This window comes from Xenopus laevis, chromosome 4L (genome assembly GCF_017654675.1).
Source record: "Xenopus laevis strain J_2021 chromosome 4L, Xenopus_laevis_v10.1, whole genome shotgun sequence".
NCBI classification, from domain to species: Eukaryota; Metazoa; Chordata; class Amphibia; order Anura; family Pipidae; genus Xenopus; species Xenopus laevis.
In genome coordinates, this window is record NC_054377.1 from 66930805 (window position 1) to 66949173 (window position 18369).

General features: G+C 39.2%; 1 protein-coding gene across 1 annotated transcript; it reads left to right on the forward strand.

Moving 5' to 3' along the window:
- Window positions 1–1605: 1605 nt before the first annotated feature.
- On the forward strand, window positions 1606–3839 carry LOC121403028. Its single transcript, XM_041590238.1, has 3 exons — window positions 1606–1820; window positions 2147–2317; window positions 3028–3839. The coding sequence occupies exons 1-3, from the start codon at window positions 1606–1608 to the stop codon at window positions 3671–3673; spliced, it is 1032 nt and encodes a 343-aa protein (XP_041446172.1). The 3' UTR covers window positions 3674–3839.
- Window positions 3840–18369: the final 14530 nt, after the last annotated feature.

The window sequence follows — 18369 nt, forward strand, 5'->3', positions numbered from 1 at the left end:
TTCACTGTTAAATAAAATAACAAAGTAAGCAAAACACATTATTGCCTGTCTACTGCATATTTAGATAGCCTATACATATGTTGTCCATGCAACTGTTCTTTTTATCCTGAGCAGTGAGTTAACGGAGTCTTTAATTTTTTTTATTTCCTCTGGACCAACTAGAAAACGAATCTTTGTCTGGTACAGTATTTCATTTACAAGATTCCGTGGCAGTGCTTGTTTTCCACGGGCCCCATCCCAGTTCACTTTTTTTGACCACTCACTATAAAGTGGAAAAGGCACGTGGTGCTGAAAAATCAGCTGGGCAAAACGCTGAGGCCTATGACAACCTTGTACTTTTAAAAAATCCATTCTCTCAACAGTAATAGGTGCCAAGGGGATATTAGGCAGTGCCTCTCCAAAACCAGATGTACACTCCTGGTCATTCCTTTCACTGGAACTGTTCCTGGGGATTGCTGGTTCTATGGACCCTGATGCATTCTCAACAACACTTGTCATAGACAATGAGGGTTGCCCCACTCTAAAATCCACAGAGCATAGTTGCTGACATGTTTCATTGAAACTTAATGATCTGCGGATTGAAGAGTCAGTGTCTGTTAAACCAGAAGGGTTCTCCTGTTGGAGCCTGGAGGTGCTGCAGTTGGGTGTGCTTGATTGTTGGAAATCTACAGAGCTCCAAACAAGAGGTTGCTGTGAATGGAATTGATCTGCAGATAAATTCAACTGGTGGCTGTGGAGATTGAACCAACTGCTGCTGCTGAAGTGTTTCAGAAGGGATGTCCTCAATATCACATTGATCAATGATAACACAAGGGGACCTTGGTGATCTTGGAGGGGGCCTCGTCCTAAACATGGCAACATATTGCTCCATTGTGTCCTTGAAGAATGTGGCAAAATCAGAATGCATTTGCTTGAGAGCCAGCACTTCATTTTTTAAATCGTCAATTTTTGATTCGCATTTGCAGCAACTCCCTGCGTCTGGTATGTCCACATGACTTGTCTGGGATTCCTGCTCTTTCGTGCAGTTTTGTATAAGTGGAACAGTTTCATTTGGAGGAGTTTTATCATTTTTATCCAGTGATGGTGCAATAGATGGGAAATTAGTACTCCATGTATACAGGACCTTATTTTTTGCCACTGGCCTCTTTGTAGTCTTTTGATGTGACCTCTTTTTGCATAGTGGTGAAACATTTTCCGTGTTTTCTCTCAGGGGACGTTTCAGACCCTGCATAGGCAAATTATTAGCAGGTGTAGCAGGGACTTGTGAGGTCAGCTTTGCTTCAATTGCAGATCTTTTCTTTTGTGCTCCATAAAACTTCATTCTGATTGCAGAAGGACACAAACGGTATAATACAAACTCTTCTGTACTGTGCAGCACACTGAATGTTTGTTTAGCTATGCAGTGGCTACCTGCCATTTATTGTACGTAGGTGTTAGTAATTGTATTCATTCTAGCATTACTTGATTGGCTTAATGATTGTGTCAGATAATGTGGTTGGTTGAAACAAAGGTTCCACCTTTTATTAGCACTTGTCAAGTTAAGTGGTCAGTTTGTACAGCAGTAAAGCTACAGTACCAAGCTTCTGTATCAAGCAACAGTACTAAATGATGAGCAGCGCCAATATGCACAAATCCAAGCCTAGGCGGATAAGCAAAGAGGTGCACAAAATGATAGAAGACATGGCACATACTGGAATGACTGTTCCTGCTATTCACCAAAAATTACAGACTTTAGGGATCACTGCATCAAGACAAACTGTGCGTTATCATGCCAGTGGCAAGGCAAAAACAGGCTGCAACAGGCCAACTACGACAAATAAGTAAGTTCACTATTGGTATCCTTTAAACTGTATTTGCAAGTCTATGATCAGCTTAAGATCTTCACACACAGATAAATAAGCAGTCCATGTGACTTCTGGGAACCCATGGCACATAGGGGATGGAATTGACAAACTGACATATAAGCAGTGTTAATATGGCCTTAAGTAAAATGTCTTATTTTCAAAATTTGGCAGGGGCTAGAAATATTTTACAGTTGGGCCCAGTAACATGATGTGCCACTGTTCCACCATCCTGCCTACTGCTGTATTGATATTTTATGTAGCACAGTGTTTCATTATTTCACGTATTCTACTCCACTGTACAGTACAGTATACAGACAAACGATGTCTCTTGTGGAGGAAATAACAAAGGAAAATGATGAAACCACTGCCAGACAAATCAAAGTTTTCCTTGCTACAAAATATCAACAACACCTTTCACTTTCTACAATTCGGCGGATGCGTCGCAAGCTTGGTTGGAGATATGGAAAAGTCAGGTATGTACAATACTGGAATCATTTTCAGTGGGTGTGAAGAAATTCCCATGTGTAATTACCCTTAAAGGAGAACTCAAGTCATTTGGCGCAAAACTCCCCCCCATCCCACCCATAGGCCCCCCTCCCTCCTCCCCCCTGGCCTACCTCTCCCCTTGGGCAGATGCCCCTAAGTTGCTACTTACCCCTCTGCGCAGGTCCTGTCCATGGAGTTCCCAGGCACCATCTTGTCGCGAGCGCTCTCCTTACTGCTTTGTCCAGCGTTTTTCGCGCATGCGCAGTAGAAGGCATTTGCCGGTTCAGCACTACTACGCATGCGCCGAAAGTCACGAAGATTACCGATTTTTTTTTCCGGAAACTTGCGCATGCGCAGTAGTGCTGAACCGGCAAATGCCATCTACTGCGCATGCGCAGACAAAGCAGGAAGAAGAGCGCTCGCGACAAGATGGTGCCTGTGAACTCCGTGGACAGGACCTGCGCAGAGAGGTAAGTAGCAACTTAGGGGCATTTGCCCAAGGGGGGAGGTAGGCCAGGGGGAGGAGGGAGGGGGCCTAAGGGGGGATGGGGGGGAGTTTTGCGCCAAATTACTTGAGTTCTCCTTTAAGTAGAAAGATTCCAGTGAAGAGACCATATCTGGCATTAGCCTAATGTAAGTGTCTCTCAGAAATCCAAATATTGGCAAATCATTTTAATTCTTATTTCTTTTTCTGCAGATACTCTCCAATGATACGCGATGTAAACAAAGAGAAGAGGGTGATTCAGGCTCAGCAGTGGCTCAATTCTGGTGAAACATTTAATGATGTCATTTTTACAGATGAAACTTCTGTAGCTTTGGAGCGATTTGCCAGATTTGCCTTCAATAGAAAAGACCATCTGTCCATTAAGCCACGACCAAAGCATCCAGTAAAAGTTCATGTCTGGGGGGGCATTTCTCGGAAAGGTGCAGGACCACTTGTTATATTTGAAGGTATAATGGATAAAGCATTCTTTATTGAAAATATTGTGGACAGTTCATTAGTCCCATACATCCAGCAACATTGGCCTTCCGGCCACAGACTGTTCCAGGACAATGACCCCAAGCACTCTGCTGCTGCCTCCCACTTGGAGCTGCGGGGCATAAGATGGGAGAGAACACCCCCAGAGTCTCCTGATTTTAATGCTATAGAAATGATATGGGCAAACTTAAAGTATCATATAAGGACAGTGTATAAGCCTAAAACAAAAGAGGAACTAATAAATGGAATACGGGATTACTGGCTAAATGTTTTAAGTGTGGACTTATGCAATAAATGCATCGATCATTTAGCAAACGTCCTGCCTGTTGCTATAGAGAGAGGAGGACAGGCTACAGGGATGTAAAAATGATTCACATCGTGTGTGTAGCTTAATAAAAATATGGCTAATTTAGAGTATATTCATTTACTGCATTGGTGCGTTTGTTTTGTTTGGCTTCACATACACTGTTTAGCAATAAATAGATCTGCCTTGGGCTTGTACTGTCTGTGTAGTTTGAATAAACATTTAACTAAAGAACCTCCATTTTGGCTCATCTATTTAGTCTTAGAGGCCCAAAGGGCTTGTACAGCAGTATTACTTTCATGTACTGGAACTACTGTATATACATCCATTTTGCAAACCATTTGCCTTGTTTTAAATAGCTTTTGTTTAGCAGAGATCAAGCTCCGTCTGCCCTTGTTCAGATGATCTTGGTAGCCGAATAGAACCACAGCTAATTAGCATTTTAAAGCACAAGGATTAGTTGAGCATTCACACATCATTGGCACCACTTAAATGTAACAAAGGGTTTGGACTGACACACTTATTTGTGGATTCTGCAAAGAAAACAGTGAAGGGTGAAGAGAATTACTACTACCAACGACTTCTCACAACTATAAAAAAGACAATAGTGATCATTAAGTAAGACACTTTTACCAGCTATCACTATTGTGTATTTTGTATCCATGGCAAGTAATTGCTGCTAGTAGCTTTTTATCTGGGTAGCTAAGCCAAGTTTGAAATGTACATCCATTTACTTTAATGTAGCTCAGTGACATGTAATTAAAATGTACTTTTTTAAGTTTGTAAAACTTAAGTTGGCCATAGATGTACAGATTTTTAACAGATCCAATCCTCATCGTGAGACCAAGATCTTCTGAGAACCATCGTACAAACGTTCGAATTGTCCATCAACTAGAACGACCAATTTGCCAGGAAAACAAAGGGGAGCCGCCTGCTTGGCCCTGCAAACACAGATACATTGTACTGGGACCGACAAAGATTTTTTAACCTGGCCGATCAATTTCCTGACAGATGTCGGATGAAAAATCGTAAGATGTTCCATCGTTCGAATCCCACTAACCTCACGATAATTGACGGATCGGTCGGGCTGCGCTGAAATCGGTCGTTCGCCAACGAAGAATCGTCGCGTCTATGGGGGCCTTAACTGTCTAACTGCTATGCAACAGCTACAGCTTTATGTGTAGTGAGAAAGATACATGGAGGCAGATGGAAAAATAGAGAGACCGGGGGACAAATGTAATTTTGGGCTGAGACGGACACAGGGGATAAAGTAAAAATTGGGCTGATTGAGGTTTAAAGGGAATAAAGTAAAAATCAGGTTGAAAGGGGATTCAAACCTATGACCTTCCATTATCAAAACCAATTCCCTAACCACTACTCTACAATAGGGCTACAGCTGTCTTTGCAGAAGATACACGTAGAATAATGATCAAAGTAGAGAGACCGGGGGACAGATGTAATTTTGGGCTGAGACGGATACATGGGATAAATTAAAAATTGGTGAGGCAGAGGGACAGAGCGGAAAATAAAAATCGGGCTGAGACAGGGACACAGGGATAAAGAAAAAAAATCGGGCTGAGAGAGAGATACAAGGAAAAAGTAAATATTGGGGTGGCAGAGGGACAAAGGGGATAAAGTAAAAATTGGGCTGAGAGAGGTTTAAAGGGAATAAAGTAAAAATTGGGCTGAGAGAGGTTTAAAGGGAATAAAGTAAAAATCGGGTTCAGAGGGGATTCAAACCTATGACCTTCCATTATCAAAACCAATTCCCTAACCACTACTCTACAATAGGGCTACAGCTGTCTTTGCAGAAGATACACGTAGAATAATGATCAAAGTAGAGAGACCGGGGGACAGATGTAATTTTGGGCTGAGACGGATACATGGGATAAATTAAAAATTGGTGAGGCAGAGGGACAGAGCGGAAAATAAAAATCGGGCTGAGACAGGGACACAGGGATAAAGAAAAAAAATCGGGCTGAGAGAGAGATACAAGGAAAAAGTAAATATTGGGGTGGCAGAGGGACAAAGGGGATAAAGTAAAAATTGGGCTGAGAGAGGTTTAAAGGGAATAAAGTAAAAATTGGGCTGAGAGAGGTTTAAAGGGAATAAAGTAAAAATCGGGTTCAGAGGGGATTCAAACCTATGACCTTCCATTATCAAAACCAATTCCCTAACCACTACTCTACAATAGGGCTACAGCTTTCTTTGCAGAAGATACACGTAGAAAAATGATCACAGTAGAGAGACCGGGGGACAGATGTAATTTTGGGCTGAGACGGATACATGGGATAATGTAAAAATTGGGGAGGCAGAGGGAAAGAGCAGAAAATAAAAATTGAGCTGAGACAGTGACACAGGGTTAAAATAAAAATCGGGCTGAGACAAGGACACAGGGATAAAGTAAAAATCGAGCTGACACAGGGACACAGGGACACAGGGATAAAGTAAAAATCGAGCTGACACAGGGACACAGGGATAAAGTAAAAATCGGGCTGAGACAGGGACACAGGGAAAAAGTAAATATTGGGGAGGCAGAGGGACAAAGGGTATAAAGTAAAAAATTGGGCTGAGAGGTTTAAAGGGAATAAAGTAAAAATCAGGTTGAGAGGGGATTCAAACCTATGACCTTCCATTATCAAAACCAATTCCCTAACCACTACTCTACAATAGGGCTACAGCTTTCTTTGCAGAAGATACACGTAGAAAAATGATCAAAGTAGAGAGACCGGGGGACAGATGTAATTTTGGGCTGAGACGGATACATGGGATAAATTAAAAATTGGTGAGGCAGAGGGACAGAGCGGAAAATAAAAATCGGGCTGAGACAGGGACACAGGGATAAAGAAAAAAAATCGGGCTGAGAGAGAGATACAAGGAAAAAGTAAATATTGGGGTGGCAGAGGGACAAAGGGGATAAAGTAAAAATTGGGCTGAGAGAGGTTTAAAGGGAATAAAGTAAAAATTGGGCTGAGAGAGGTTTAAAGGGAATAAAGTAAAAATCAGGTTGAAAGGGGATTCAAACCTATGACCTTCCATTATCAAAACCAATTCCCTAACCACTACTCTACAATAGGGCTACAGCTGTCTTTGCAGAAGATACACGTAGAATAATGATCAAAGTAGAGAGACCGGGGGACAGATGTAATTTTGGGCTGAGACGGATACATGGGATAAATTAAAAATTGGTGAGGCAGAGGGACAGAGCGGAAAATAAAAATCGGGCTGAGACAGGGACACAGGGATAAAGAAAAAAAATCGGGCTGAGAGAGAGATACAAGGAAAAAGTAAATATTGGGGTGGCAGAGGGACAAAGAGGATAAAGTAAAAATTGGGCTGAGAGAGGTTTAAAGGGAATAAAGTAAAAATTGGGCTGAGAGAGGTTTAAAGGGAATAAAGTAAAAATCGGGTTCAGAGGGGATTCAAACCTATGACCTTCCATTATCAAAACCAGTTCCCTAACCACTACTCTACAATAGGGCTACAGCTTTCTTTGCAGAAGATACACGTAGAAAAATGACCGGGGGACAGATGTACACATGGGATAATGTAAAAATTGGGGAGGCAGAGGGAAAGAGCAGAAAATAAAAATTGAGCTGAGACAGTGACACAGGGTTAAAATAAAAATCGGGCTGAGACAAGGACACAGGGATAAAGTAAAAATCGAGCTGACACAGGGACACAGGGATAAAGTAAAAATCGAGCTGACACAGGGACACAGGGATAAAGTAAAAATCGGGCTGAGACAGGGACACAGGGATAAAGTAAAAATCGGGCTGAGACAGGGACACAGGGAAAAAGTAAATATTGGGGAGGCAGAGGGACAAAGGGTATAAAGTAAAAAATTGGGCTGAGAGGTTTAAAGGGAATAAAGTAAAAATCAAGTTGAGAGGGGATTCAAACCTATGACCTTCCATTATCAAAACCAATCCTCTAACCACTACACTACTATTGGGCTATAGCTTTTGGTGCAGAAGATACACGGAGTAAAATAGAGAGACCGGGGAACAAATGTAAGTTCAGGCTGAGACGGACACATGGGATAATGCAAAAATTGGGGAGGCAGAGGGACAGAGCGCAAAATAAAAATTGGCTGAGAGAGGGACAAAGGAGATAAAGTGAAAATTAGGCAGAGGGGGGATTCAAAACTATGACTTTAAATTACCAAAAGCAGCACCCTAACCACACTTCACTACAATATGGCTATAGCTCTGTTTGTAGTGTGAAAGATACCCTGAGGCAGATGAAAAAAATAGAGATATGGGACAGATATAATATTGGTCTGAGATGGACACAGGAGATTAAGTAAAAATCGGGGAGAAAGTAAAAATGGATCTGAGAGGGAGACGTGTATTAGAGATGTACACTGTAAATGAAGTGCCGATCAGGCGCCACCTGGTGGCCGTTTGTGTAATTGCGCCTATTTTAATTTATTTTCCTCTCTTTGGAGAACGTCGGGGCATCGTGTTTCCCTGCATGTGACGCGACTAGCGCATTTATCTTGATCCGTTACAGCGCGCCAGATGTACAATTCTTTCTGGCTCCATCTGTATATTGTACCAGGGCTTTTGCTATTTAAGTTTGGACTGCATCCCTGTACCAGCTTTTTTCTTATTATCTGACCTCTTGGCAATTTCACACATTTATAGTTCTACATGATTTTTCCATTTCATAATTTTCCATGATTTGCCTGGTGAAAATAGATAGAAAATGATAGAAACCTAGTGAAGATGCATTTTTTTAATAAACAGAGTGGCTTAAGTACATTCTTAAACTATAATAATTCAAATGCCTATGAATCCTTTCCAGAATTCATATTAACATTTTAGTAAAAAAATATCAGCAAAGGTAAATTCTTATGTACTATCCACAATTATAATTTAGTTTTCTGTTTCCTTTTTTTACTTTTCTCTAAAATACACATTAACATAAATGTAAATAAAGTTATAATTAAAGAAAAGTTATTTTATTTTAATGAATAGACATTATCCAGTAGTTCAACTAAATTACAATGTAATTGTTTTTTTTACACATTATGCTAGTTTAAATTGTGATTTAAAAAAAATATCTTTCATTAATAAATGCAATTGAAAGTTTTTTGAGACAGCCCATGACTATGCACCCTGAATGGGTGCGAAACGCGTAGGGTAGATGGAGATGCAGATTTATATACTTTTCACTCTGTATAAATAAACTATTCTTTTAATCTAATTTCTCTGGTCCTGTGGATCAGTTGAGTGCCGGTCGGCCCTGCTTTCTTCTTTGAAAGTTTTTTGAACCAAGTAAGAAAATATTCATTCAGAGACAGGTCTCAAAAGAATAACATCAAACTAGCATTAAACTATGATTGAAAATATCTGCACTGCTCATAAATATCATAAAATATTGAAGTAGTTGAAACATAGACTACAATATATGGAGTTTCAAAAGGTCAAAAGATTAAGGGGCAGATTTAACAAGGGTCAAATTCAAAATTCTAATTTTGAGTTTATATTAGTGTAATTCAACTAAGGAATAGTCCAGATTCGAGTTTAAAAAAATTTGAAATTCAAATTTTAAAATTTATCAGGTACTGTCACTTTAAGATTTTAAATTTGACTATTCACCATCTAAAACCTGTGGTGGACCTCCTACAATCAATTTAGAGTCGTTTGTTGGAATTTTTAAAAAAAATATTTTTTTTTTCTGAAAAAACCTCAAATCAAATTCAATATGAATTTGATTTGAGTTTGCAGGTCGATCCTATTGAGACAAATTTAAAAAAATTGAATTTTTTTATTTATTTCAATTGGTCGTTTTTTTTCGAATTGTGAGTTTATGGGAGTTTTTATAAACTCCCATAAACTCTAAATTCGACCCTTGATAAATATGTCCCTAAAAGTCTCTGTACATGGGGAGGCACATTTATCAAGGTCGAATTTCGAATTCATGGGAGTTGCTAAAAACTCCCCTAAACTCCCATAAAATAGAAACTCAACCAATCGAAATTAATTTAAAAAAATCAAATTTTTTGAATTTGGATGAATGTAATCAATCTGAAAACTTGAATCGAATTGGATTGGATTAAAAAAAACTTGAATGTCAGGAAGGCTGCAAACAACTCAAAATTGATCACTGGAGATCTCCTGTTGACTTAAACAGCAATTTGGCAGGTTTTAAGTGTCAAATAGCTGAATTTGAGTTCATTCGAATTCAACTTTTTTTAAAAACTCAAATTGATTTTGAATAACTTCCTAGTCGAATTTAACAGTTTTGATCATAAAAAAGTCAAAAAATTCTAATTAAAATTTTCAATTTGACCCTTAATAAATCTGTGTGAACACAGAATGAAACTGTTTAGAAGACTCTATACATTCTTAGTCATGATATTTTGTCTTTGAACTGAACAATATGTGGGAAGTAAGAAGGACAATTTATCACTAAAGAGGCATGTTTTTCTCATTTTTAACTCTGCTCCATGGGTGAGCAGAGAATGGAGAACAAGGACCTGTGCTTCCTGCATGAATACAGCAATGCATTTGCTGTGATGTATTCATGATGGGTGGGGGGGTAGGCATGTAGGTGTCACCCCACCTGCCTCATTCCATCTGAATGACATGCAAGTTAGGGAGCACTGGCAGATTTTTATATGGCATAAGGTGCAGAGCACAGCAAGGCAATGGATGCAAACACTTGAATGTTATTTTATGCCCCATAGTACTCAGCACTTCCATCCGGAGTCATGATAAAGTGCATGATTTAGTTGATTACATTTCTTGAAAACTGCTAAAACAAAAACAGTTGAGTAGTTTGGAGTAGTAAGACATATTATCCATTTTGAATTCTTCAGAATTTTACTTAATTTACACAAATAGTGTAGTTTTATAATTATATGCTTTTCTAACATAAGTTTACTGTTCAGGGTTTTTTATAGTACAAGAAGATAAAATGCAGGTGACATGCTTGCTATTGCATAGGATAAAATGGCAGCACTAGTTATTGCATTTGACATAGTTGGGTGATCCTATGCACATTGAGTATTTGCACTTTTCAAAGGAACCCTGTCATTCTTTATATATATATATGGTATTATTTCTGTATGTTTGTTTGTTTGTTTACTGTTAGGGGACTTTATGGCCCTGCAGTCTAAAAATATGCTTTAATTTTTGTGTTTTGAGGAAGTTGATAATGTCCATAAAACTATATAGTGGTGAACTCGGTGGATTTGATTATTTCGGAGAACTCCTTAGCATCCAAGCAGCTGGACTATTACTGTTATAAGGCCTTTAACTTTAATTTATATACTTATTTAATTTATATTGTTATTGTAATTGCATACATTTATAATAAGGCATTGGCTTAATTTAATGTGGAAGAGGGCTACAATAGAAAGACAAGTACGTTTTTAAAAAAAATACAATATAAATAATACATTTCAGTGTTCATTTGTCCCTACAAGTTATTATAAGTTATTTTTACTTTGTGTAGCATTCTGTAGAGCAATCAGCCAACAGTTCTATTCATGTGCGATTTCTTTGATTCCATATTTTTTTAATGAGCACTGTAGACAGAATGCCCTTATCAATGTTGAATTAACTGCAAATAAGCCAAACAAGTGATTATTTCAAATTCATACACAATTTATACACATTACGTTTTATTTCTGTTCACTCAGGGAATGAATAATTTAAATAAAAACATTATTAGAATTCAATCCAAAAATATTGTGTATAGTGTGTAAGAGAAGGACTGGGAAACAGGTTGATGTAGTATATGTTTCTGTCACGGTCGGCACCCTAATCCAGAACCGATGCTAAGCACCCTGGTATTGGCTCTTTCTTCAGCCTTTAGCAGCCGCCTTTCACCTCGGGAGGAGCCCACGGCTAATTGGATGCCACCAGGTCCTAATAAGAGAGGTGCCAAGCAAAGGGTTCTGAACAGGCAAAGGGGCACGACGGAAAAGCAAAGTCTTTTGGGCAGAAGGTCGAAGTACAAGGCGTTTGGTAACAGAGTAGTCAGATCAGGCCGGGTCGAGGCAGGCAGAGTATAAACGTAGTCAGGCAGGCAAGGGTCAAAACCAGGAGATCAATCAGAGCGATTAAGAGAAGCAGAGTCAGGTATCAGGCAAGGGTCAGAATACAGGAGTTCAGAATCGTCAAAAAGCCAGGAAGGGGTCAAAACAGGAATCAAGGTCAGAATACAGATTTAGCTCAAAGCTCAAAAGCACCAGGAATAAACCTATAACAGGCAAAGATCACAAGCCCAAATGCGCTTTTTATATATTTTGAATTTCACGCCAATGCGTTCTGGCGTCATCACGTCAGTGCGACTGCGCCTTTAAATTTCGCAGAGGAGCACAGCACACACCCTAAAGAACCGGCGCCTGAGGGGAGACAACGGAGCGGCGTGGCGGGCGTCCCCGCCGCACCACTAGACCACCAGGGGAGTAGGATTCATTACAGTTTCCCCTAGATTCCTGTCATATGTGTGGTAATCTCAGCAAATGTCAGTTTTGCAATGGGGAAAAATAAAATGTTTTGTTTTATTGTTGTTCAGCTTCATTAAAAGATGGCTTATGAAGTCCTGGAGTCAATGGACAAAGGTGGGTGAATCCTCCAGTCCAGTAGGCCGCTCCAGGTGAATCGGGTTCCTAGACAGGTAGCTGCACGGTGATTAGGCTGCAGCTGCACTGGGGTTGGCTCCCTACAAAAAGGAGCTGGTGTTTTCAAACAGGGAGAGAGAACCTTGGGGAAAGCAGGAGCTGCTCTTATGTGTTCTAACTGCCATTTAAATGCGGAAAACCGTATTTGTGCATTTTGCTTTGAAAGGGATTGGGGCGCAAGACCCTTGTCCTGGGTTAGTAAGGGAAAGCACCTTTGTATTAGTTATAGTTCGACAGACTTAGGTTTTTTTGTTTTATGTATTTTGTCTCTCTCTGCAAAAGCTTCTAATAAACTGGCCAAAGACCAGTTATGCTCAACTGAACTGCCTGTGCCTCTGTTTTGGAGAGTCTGGAAGTGTACACAAAGGTCTTTTCCTCAGTAAGACTGCGGTTCAACTACCTGTAATCGCTACAAGTGGCAGACTAGAGATAATATCTTCTTTAAAATGTTACTGGTACTACTGGTAATGGTACTAAGGGTCTAGGTACCTATAAATCTTAACTCATAAACTGTATTTCATTGAATTGGCATTGTCATCAGAAATACATTTGAAGAATTTTATTTGGGATTGAAGATAGGCATGAAATAACATTTACAAACAAGGAATATCTGTAGCACTTACATCAGACTCCTATATACTTTATAATGAAAAAGTGAATTGCTATCACATTATAATCAATATGCTAGCTACAGGCAAAGAGAGCACTCATAAGAGTCAGATTGGTCTCAGAAGTTACTGGCTCCTTTGTTTCTGACTGTATCCACAACTTTGTTGTGCCCTGAGTAGTTGTATATTTATTTAGGGTCTTTTATGTTTTATAAAGGCTTCAGAAAGGTATAAAAAAACATAATTGTAACAGTTAACTTGCTATTATTCAAAGCCTACACAGGACAGATATTCAACACTAGCACCAATTCTCCCCATAGAAGACCTCCAAGATGGGACTATTGTCCATTGCTTTGGGATGTCTAACGGACAAGCCCATCAATTTGTTTATGTTCCAAGCTATTTCATTGAAATATTATTTTAATGGCTTTGAGAAATGATAATAAAGTTTATTGGATAAAGAAAATACCTTAGTTATCTAACACAGGTACACACTTTCCCCATTACAGCTTTAGTCTATTTCCGTAATACAATAATATATGCAAGGGTTTTATGGATCACTGTTCAGTTGGACAATTCCTTTGATGTGTGGGAAGGATGGCAGTATCTTTCCAGACAAGCCTTATTCTGCAATGTACATTAGAAACACCTTTTCCTAAAAGCACAAGGAAAACCCTGCAGCTGGAATATAATAATACACTCCTCTTAAGATTTGCATTTGACAAATACAAAGGGTAAATAAAAACGGGTCTTTAAAAATCATGCTAAAATATCTTAATGGGTTTTGCATTCTAATTTTTGTTGTGGCAACAAAATGTTGCTGTATGTATTCTTTTTCTTTTCTGATATGGTTTCTTATTAATAATATTTCTAATATTAGATATATGTTTTGCATTTTGTAAAATGTTTTGTCTTTCACATATAATCTTTTCCCCCATTCTGAAGAAAAAAATATTTTTTTGCAATGAAAGTGAGAACATGGAGCTGATGGAGAGATTGTAAACACTAGTTAACCTTGTAGTTTATCGTGTCGGTCATTTTGACAGGGCAATTAGTCACCAGCTGCATCATTATCATCACCACCACCACCACGTTTCTTTATCATTAAAATTTCCCTTTACTTTTAGCTCTACAAACTATAGGTTGCTTGGGAAAATTTTAAATAACAGAGCAAAGCAGCTGTAGCATTTTAAACAAGGGATCAATAAGTGTAGGTAGAAAGGAAAAATGCAATTTTCAGTACTATACACTGTCTTGTCACAATTGCTTAAATAAACAAAATATAATGCTGACTCATACATCCTTTCCACTCTTTTCCAAAGATCGAATTTTGGTGGTATTAGTGGTATTAAATCACAGTGGTGTTGTTAGAGCCTTTTGAAACCTCTAATAAACTCTCTCTAAAATCACAAATGCCATAAAAGTAATTAAAAGATCCAAAGATAAAGAGTACGAATGTAAAAAAAAGTGCAGCAAAAAAATTTATATCTCAAAAAAAATGTAATTTTTTCAGATAATTACTAGTGAAAAAAATCCGAAAACCTCTGAATGACTAAAAAAAGTCCAATGTGATCAGCACAGCTCCCATTGACTTCTATTGGACTATGACTGCTTTTACAACAAAAAAAAATCGTATATATAATCAGGTGCTCCATTTCTGTCAGTTTGGTAAACCAGAGAGAGTTTATATCACACTGACATCACACTGGCACTAATCACTTCTGTCATATAATTAGTGATGGGTTAATTTGACCCTTATCGAATCGCTGAAAATACCCAGTTCTAGCGTCCAGTGCACACGGAAACTAAAGGCAGGTCGCTTCGGCAAACCCACAGGGAATAACCTAGCAGAAAAGCCTCTCAAGGGGAATTCTCCTTGACAAAGGCTATAATGCCTTTGTCAAGTGTTTCTGCTCCTTGTGGTTTGTCCGTTTTTGCCTTGATCTTATAACTTGGTGATATGTATATATCTGTGTTAATACTGTTTTGTATAATATATCAGTTTATCTGATGTATATTTGTCTGCTATGTAAAAGAACATTTTTAAATAGCACCTTTGCTTACCAAGTATTTTTTTTATTGAGTGTGCATCTCCTCTCTATTTGTGTTTTAGGGAACTGAACCCACTCTCAAGTCATTGGTTTTCTTCCCCACACTTTCCCAAAATTCTCAGAACTTAGGAAAGTCACATCCCACGATAATGGGGTGCAGCAATTTACTCACCACCCCAACCTCATGCACAACACATTCACTGGGACTAGTGGGTAGGACCTGGTAGTTCTGTGGATGCAAGCCACCCGAAGTGATTTGGATGCAGGTTCACCTTCTTCAACCACACTGTCCAATACAAGGGTCAACATGCTCCCTGAATTCAGGAAAGCCTTGACTGGGACCTGAGGAGGGACCTGAGGAGGGTCTCTCCTGATGTGAGAAGGTGAACTGTCTGCAACTGGTGGGAGCAAACAGTTCCTCTGTCGCAGCATACCTCTCAAACATAGTGAGGAAAGCCTCAACCGCCTCCATGGGTGTCATCTTTTGCAGAAAATTACTTGCACGGGTGGTTACCTGTTTACCATGGGCAACTCATTCTGGAATGAGTTGCAGTACTGTCTCAGCCAACAACTTTGTCTGGGTGGCTGCAGACTCTTGCAAGGCAATTAGATGAGCCTTGTGGATTGCTGTTGAGCTGCCATTGCAGATCACTATGTCTCTGTATTCTGCTGCACCACCATGCTTTGCTGAAAGTACTGTAGCCCTGGCAAGTTGCTGCAATAGTTCCTCCATCTTATAGAAAATAGGTTACTGTCTCTTTAAATGTCACCATAAATGCAGGCCACTCCAGAGTGAAGGAAAAAACATCTGCTTATTCTTCAACTCAAAAGAGCTTTCCAGCAGCAGACAAACGGCAACAGAAAATTTGCTTACTTTAGTAGTTCTAGCATCCAGTACACAAGGAAACTAAAGGAGATTAATCAGGCTGGTCTCTTATGGAATTCCACGGGTGAATAACAAAGCAGAAAAGTCTCCAACTTTCTGTCACTCTGGTCTCAGTTAATTCAGCAGGGGAAGTGCACAACAGCTCCCACGTTTAGCTCTTACTCTCACCTCCAGGGCTCCATGGTCTCACAGCCTCCTCCAACACAAGGAGGGATCCCAGGACCCTGAGGTGTAAACCCTGCAGCACTTCCTAAAAACACCCATTAGATGTTCAGCCCACACCTCTGCCTGGTTAACCCTGTGGTGTTGGGGTGGCTCTTAAAGGGATGGCTCAAACCCTAAAGATGGGGATATATATCTGCCATCCAGTATATATCCACACTCACTTGTACAATATGTATTTTCATACCTACTACCACACCAATACCAGTTATCTGTAAAGAACCCTAACAACACCAGATTCATCCTAATAATCTGTATTAGCAACTGTTTTGCACATTTTGTTTTAGTGTTTCTAACATATTCCTTCCTGTTTTATCTGTGGTGTATTTTACCACCAGCCACTAGAGGGCTTCAGCTGATTTCTGCTGTACTTACTGTACTTACAGTTAGCTGTTGGCTGGAACACAATTCTAGCCATGAGGCTCAACGGCTGTGTACTACAAGTTCTTTGAATAAAAGTCTGACTTTCTGATCAGTATGAGTTTACAGCATAACACAATATCAACTCCATTTCCCCTTCCTATGCATGTATTTATGCATACATAAGTTGTGTTTGAGCCAGTAATACTGTATTTTTATATACCAGTATACCTGATTTTATGTTATAAATGTTTATATTGCTATGGAAAAAAGGAAAAATATTATAACAGTAGCATGAATGTGGATCACAGATGGTGGATGTTAATGGTACATTCTCTACTTGGAGTAAGGTTTTTAGTGTGTTCCCTCAGGGCTCGGTATTGGGTCCACTTTTATTTAACTTGTTCATTAATGATTTAGGGGAGGGTGTTGTAAGTAATGTAGCAGTGTTTGCAGATGACACAAAATTATCCAGCCCAATTAATTCCATCCAGGATGTGGCATCCTTGCAACAGGATCTTGACAAACTGGCAATCTGGGCAATTAAGTGGCAAATGAGATTCAAGTTAATAAATGTAAAGTCATGCACCTGGGATGTAAAAATATCCAAGCCACTTATACCCTTAATGGGACTGCACTAGGCAAATCCATTATGGAAAAGGACAGTGGAGTTCTTGTAGATGATAAACTTGGCTGTAGCAAGCAATGCCAGTCAGCAGCATCAAGGGCAAATAAGGTCTTGAGCTGCATAGATTCCCAGGAGCACTGTATAGAGCACTGGTAAGGTCCAATCTAGAATATGCCGTACTGTTTTGGTCTCCATCACTCAAACAGGACATTATTGTATTAGAGAGGGTACAGAGAAGGGCAACTATGCTGGTAAAAGGTATGGAAAATTTTAGCTATGAGGAAAGACTGGCCAAATTGGGGATGTTCACGCTGGAGAAGAGGCGCTTACGGGTTGATATGATAACTACCTGTATGTATAAATATACAAGGGGATCATATAATAATGTCTAGCTGACATGAGGTCACCCATTCCGTTTATAAGAAGAGGTTCCGTCTAAATATTCGGAAGGGTTTTTTTTTACAGTGAGAGCTGTAATTTGGAATTCTCTCCCTGAATCAGTTGTACAGGCTGATACATTAGATAGCTTTAAGAAGGGGTTGGATGGCTTTTTAGCAAGTAAGGGAATACAGGGTTATGGGAGAAAGCTCATAGTACAAGTTGATCCAGGGACTGGTCCGATTGCCATTTTTGGAGTCAGGAAGGTATTTTTCCCCCTCTGAGGCAAGTTGGAGAGGGTTTAGATAGGGTATTTTGCCTTCCTCTGGATCAACTGGCAGTTAGGCAGGTTAAAAAAAGTTAAAAGGTTGAACTTGATGGACGTGTTTTTTCAACCTAACTTACTATGTTACTATGTATGTTACTATGATTCATTCCAGACTTTATTTTATAGGTGCCTAAGATGTCATCATGTTGCAGCATTTCTATAAATCATGAATTCAGTGAAACTGAAGATAAGCCAGGGAGCGTTAATATGAAAGTTAGTGATTGTTTAGTGGTTCTTTCTAGTTTGCTTCCAGCAAAAAAAAAGTGTCATATCTGCTCAGCTTTATGCTTACATTTATCTTTTGATATATTGTTTTTAAACCTGCTTAAAAAGCTATTAAAACAACAAAAAAGATAAATGTAAGTGTAATGATGAGCAAGGTCAGAATGTTACAATCATGATAGGTCAACGATACGTGTATTATAATTGCCCCGAATAACTATGAAATGAAATATTTACCATGACAAAATCAATTTGAATGCAAATTGAACTTTTGCTTCATTAAAAATAAAGTGCAAATAAGACTGCAGATTCCATATGCATTTTATAGGCAATGGCAGGAGCTTATTGAAGCAGAGAATTCTATCAAGGAACACTAATGATTTGTAATTGGGCTCTCAACACAACATCACAAACTAAATTTCTAACTAGAGA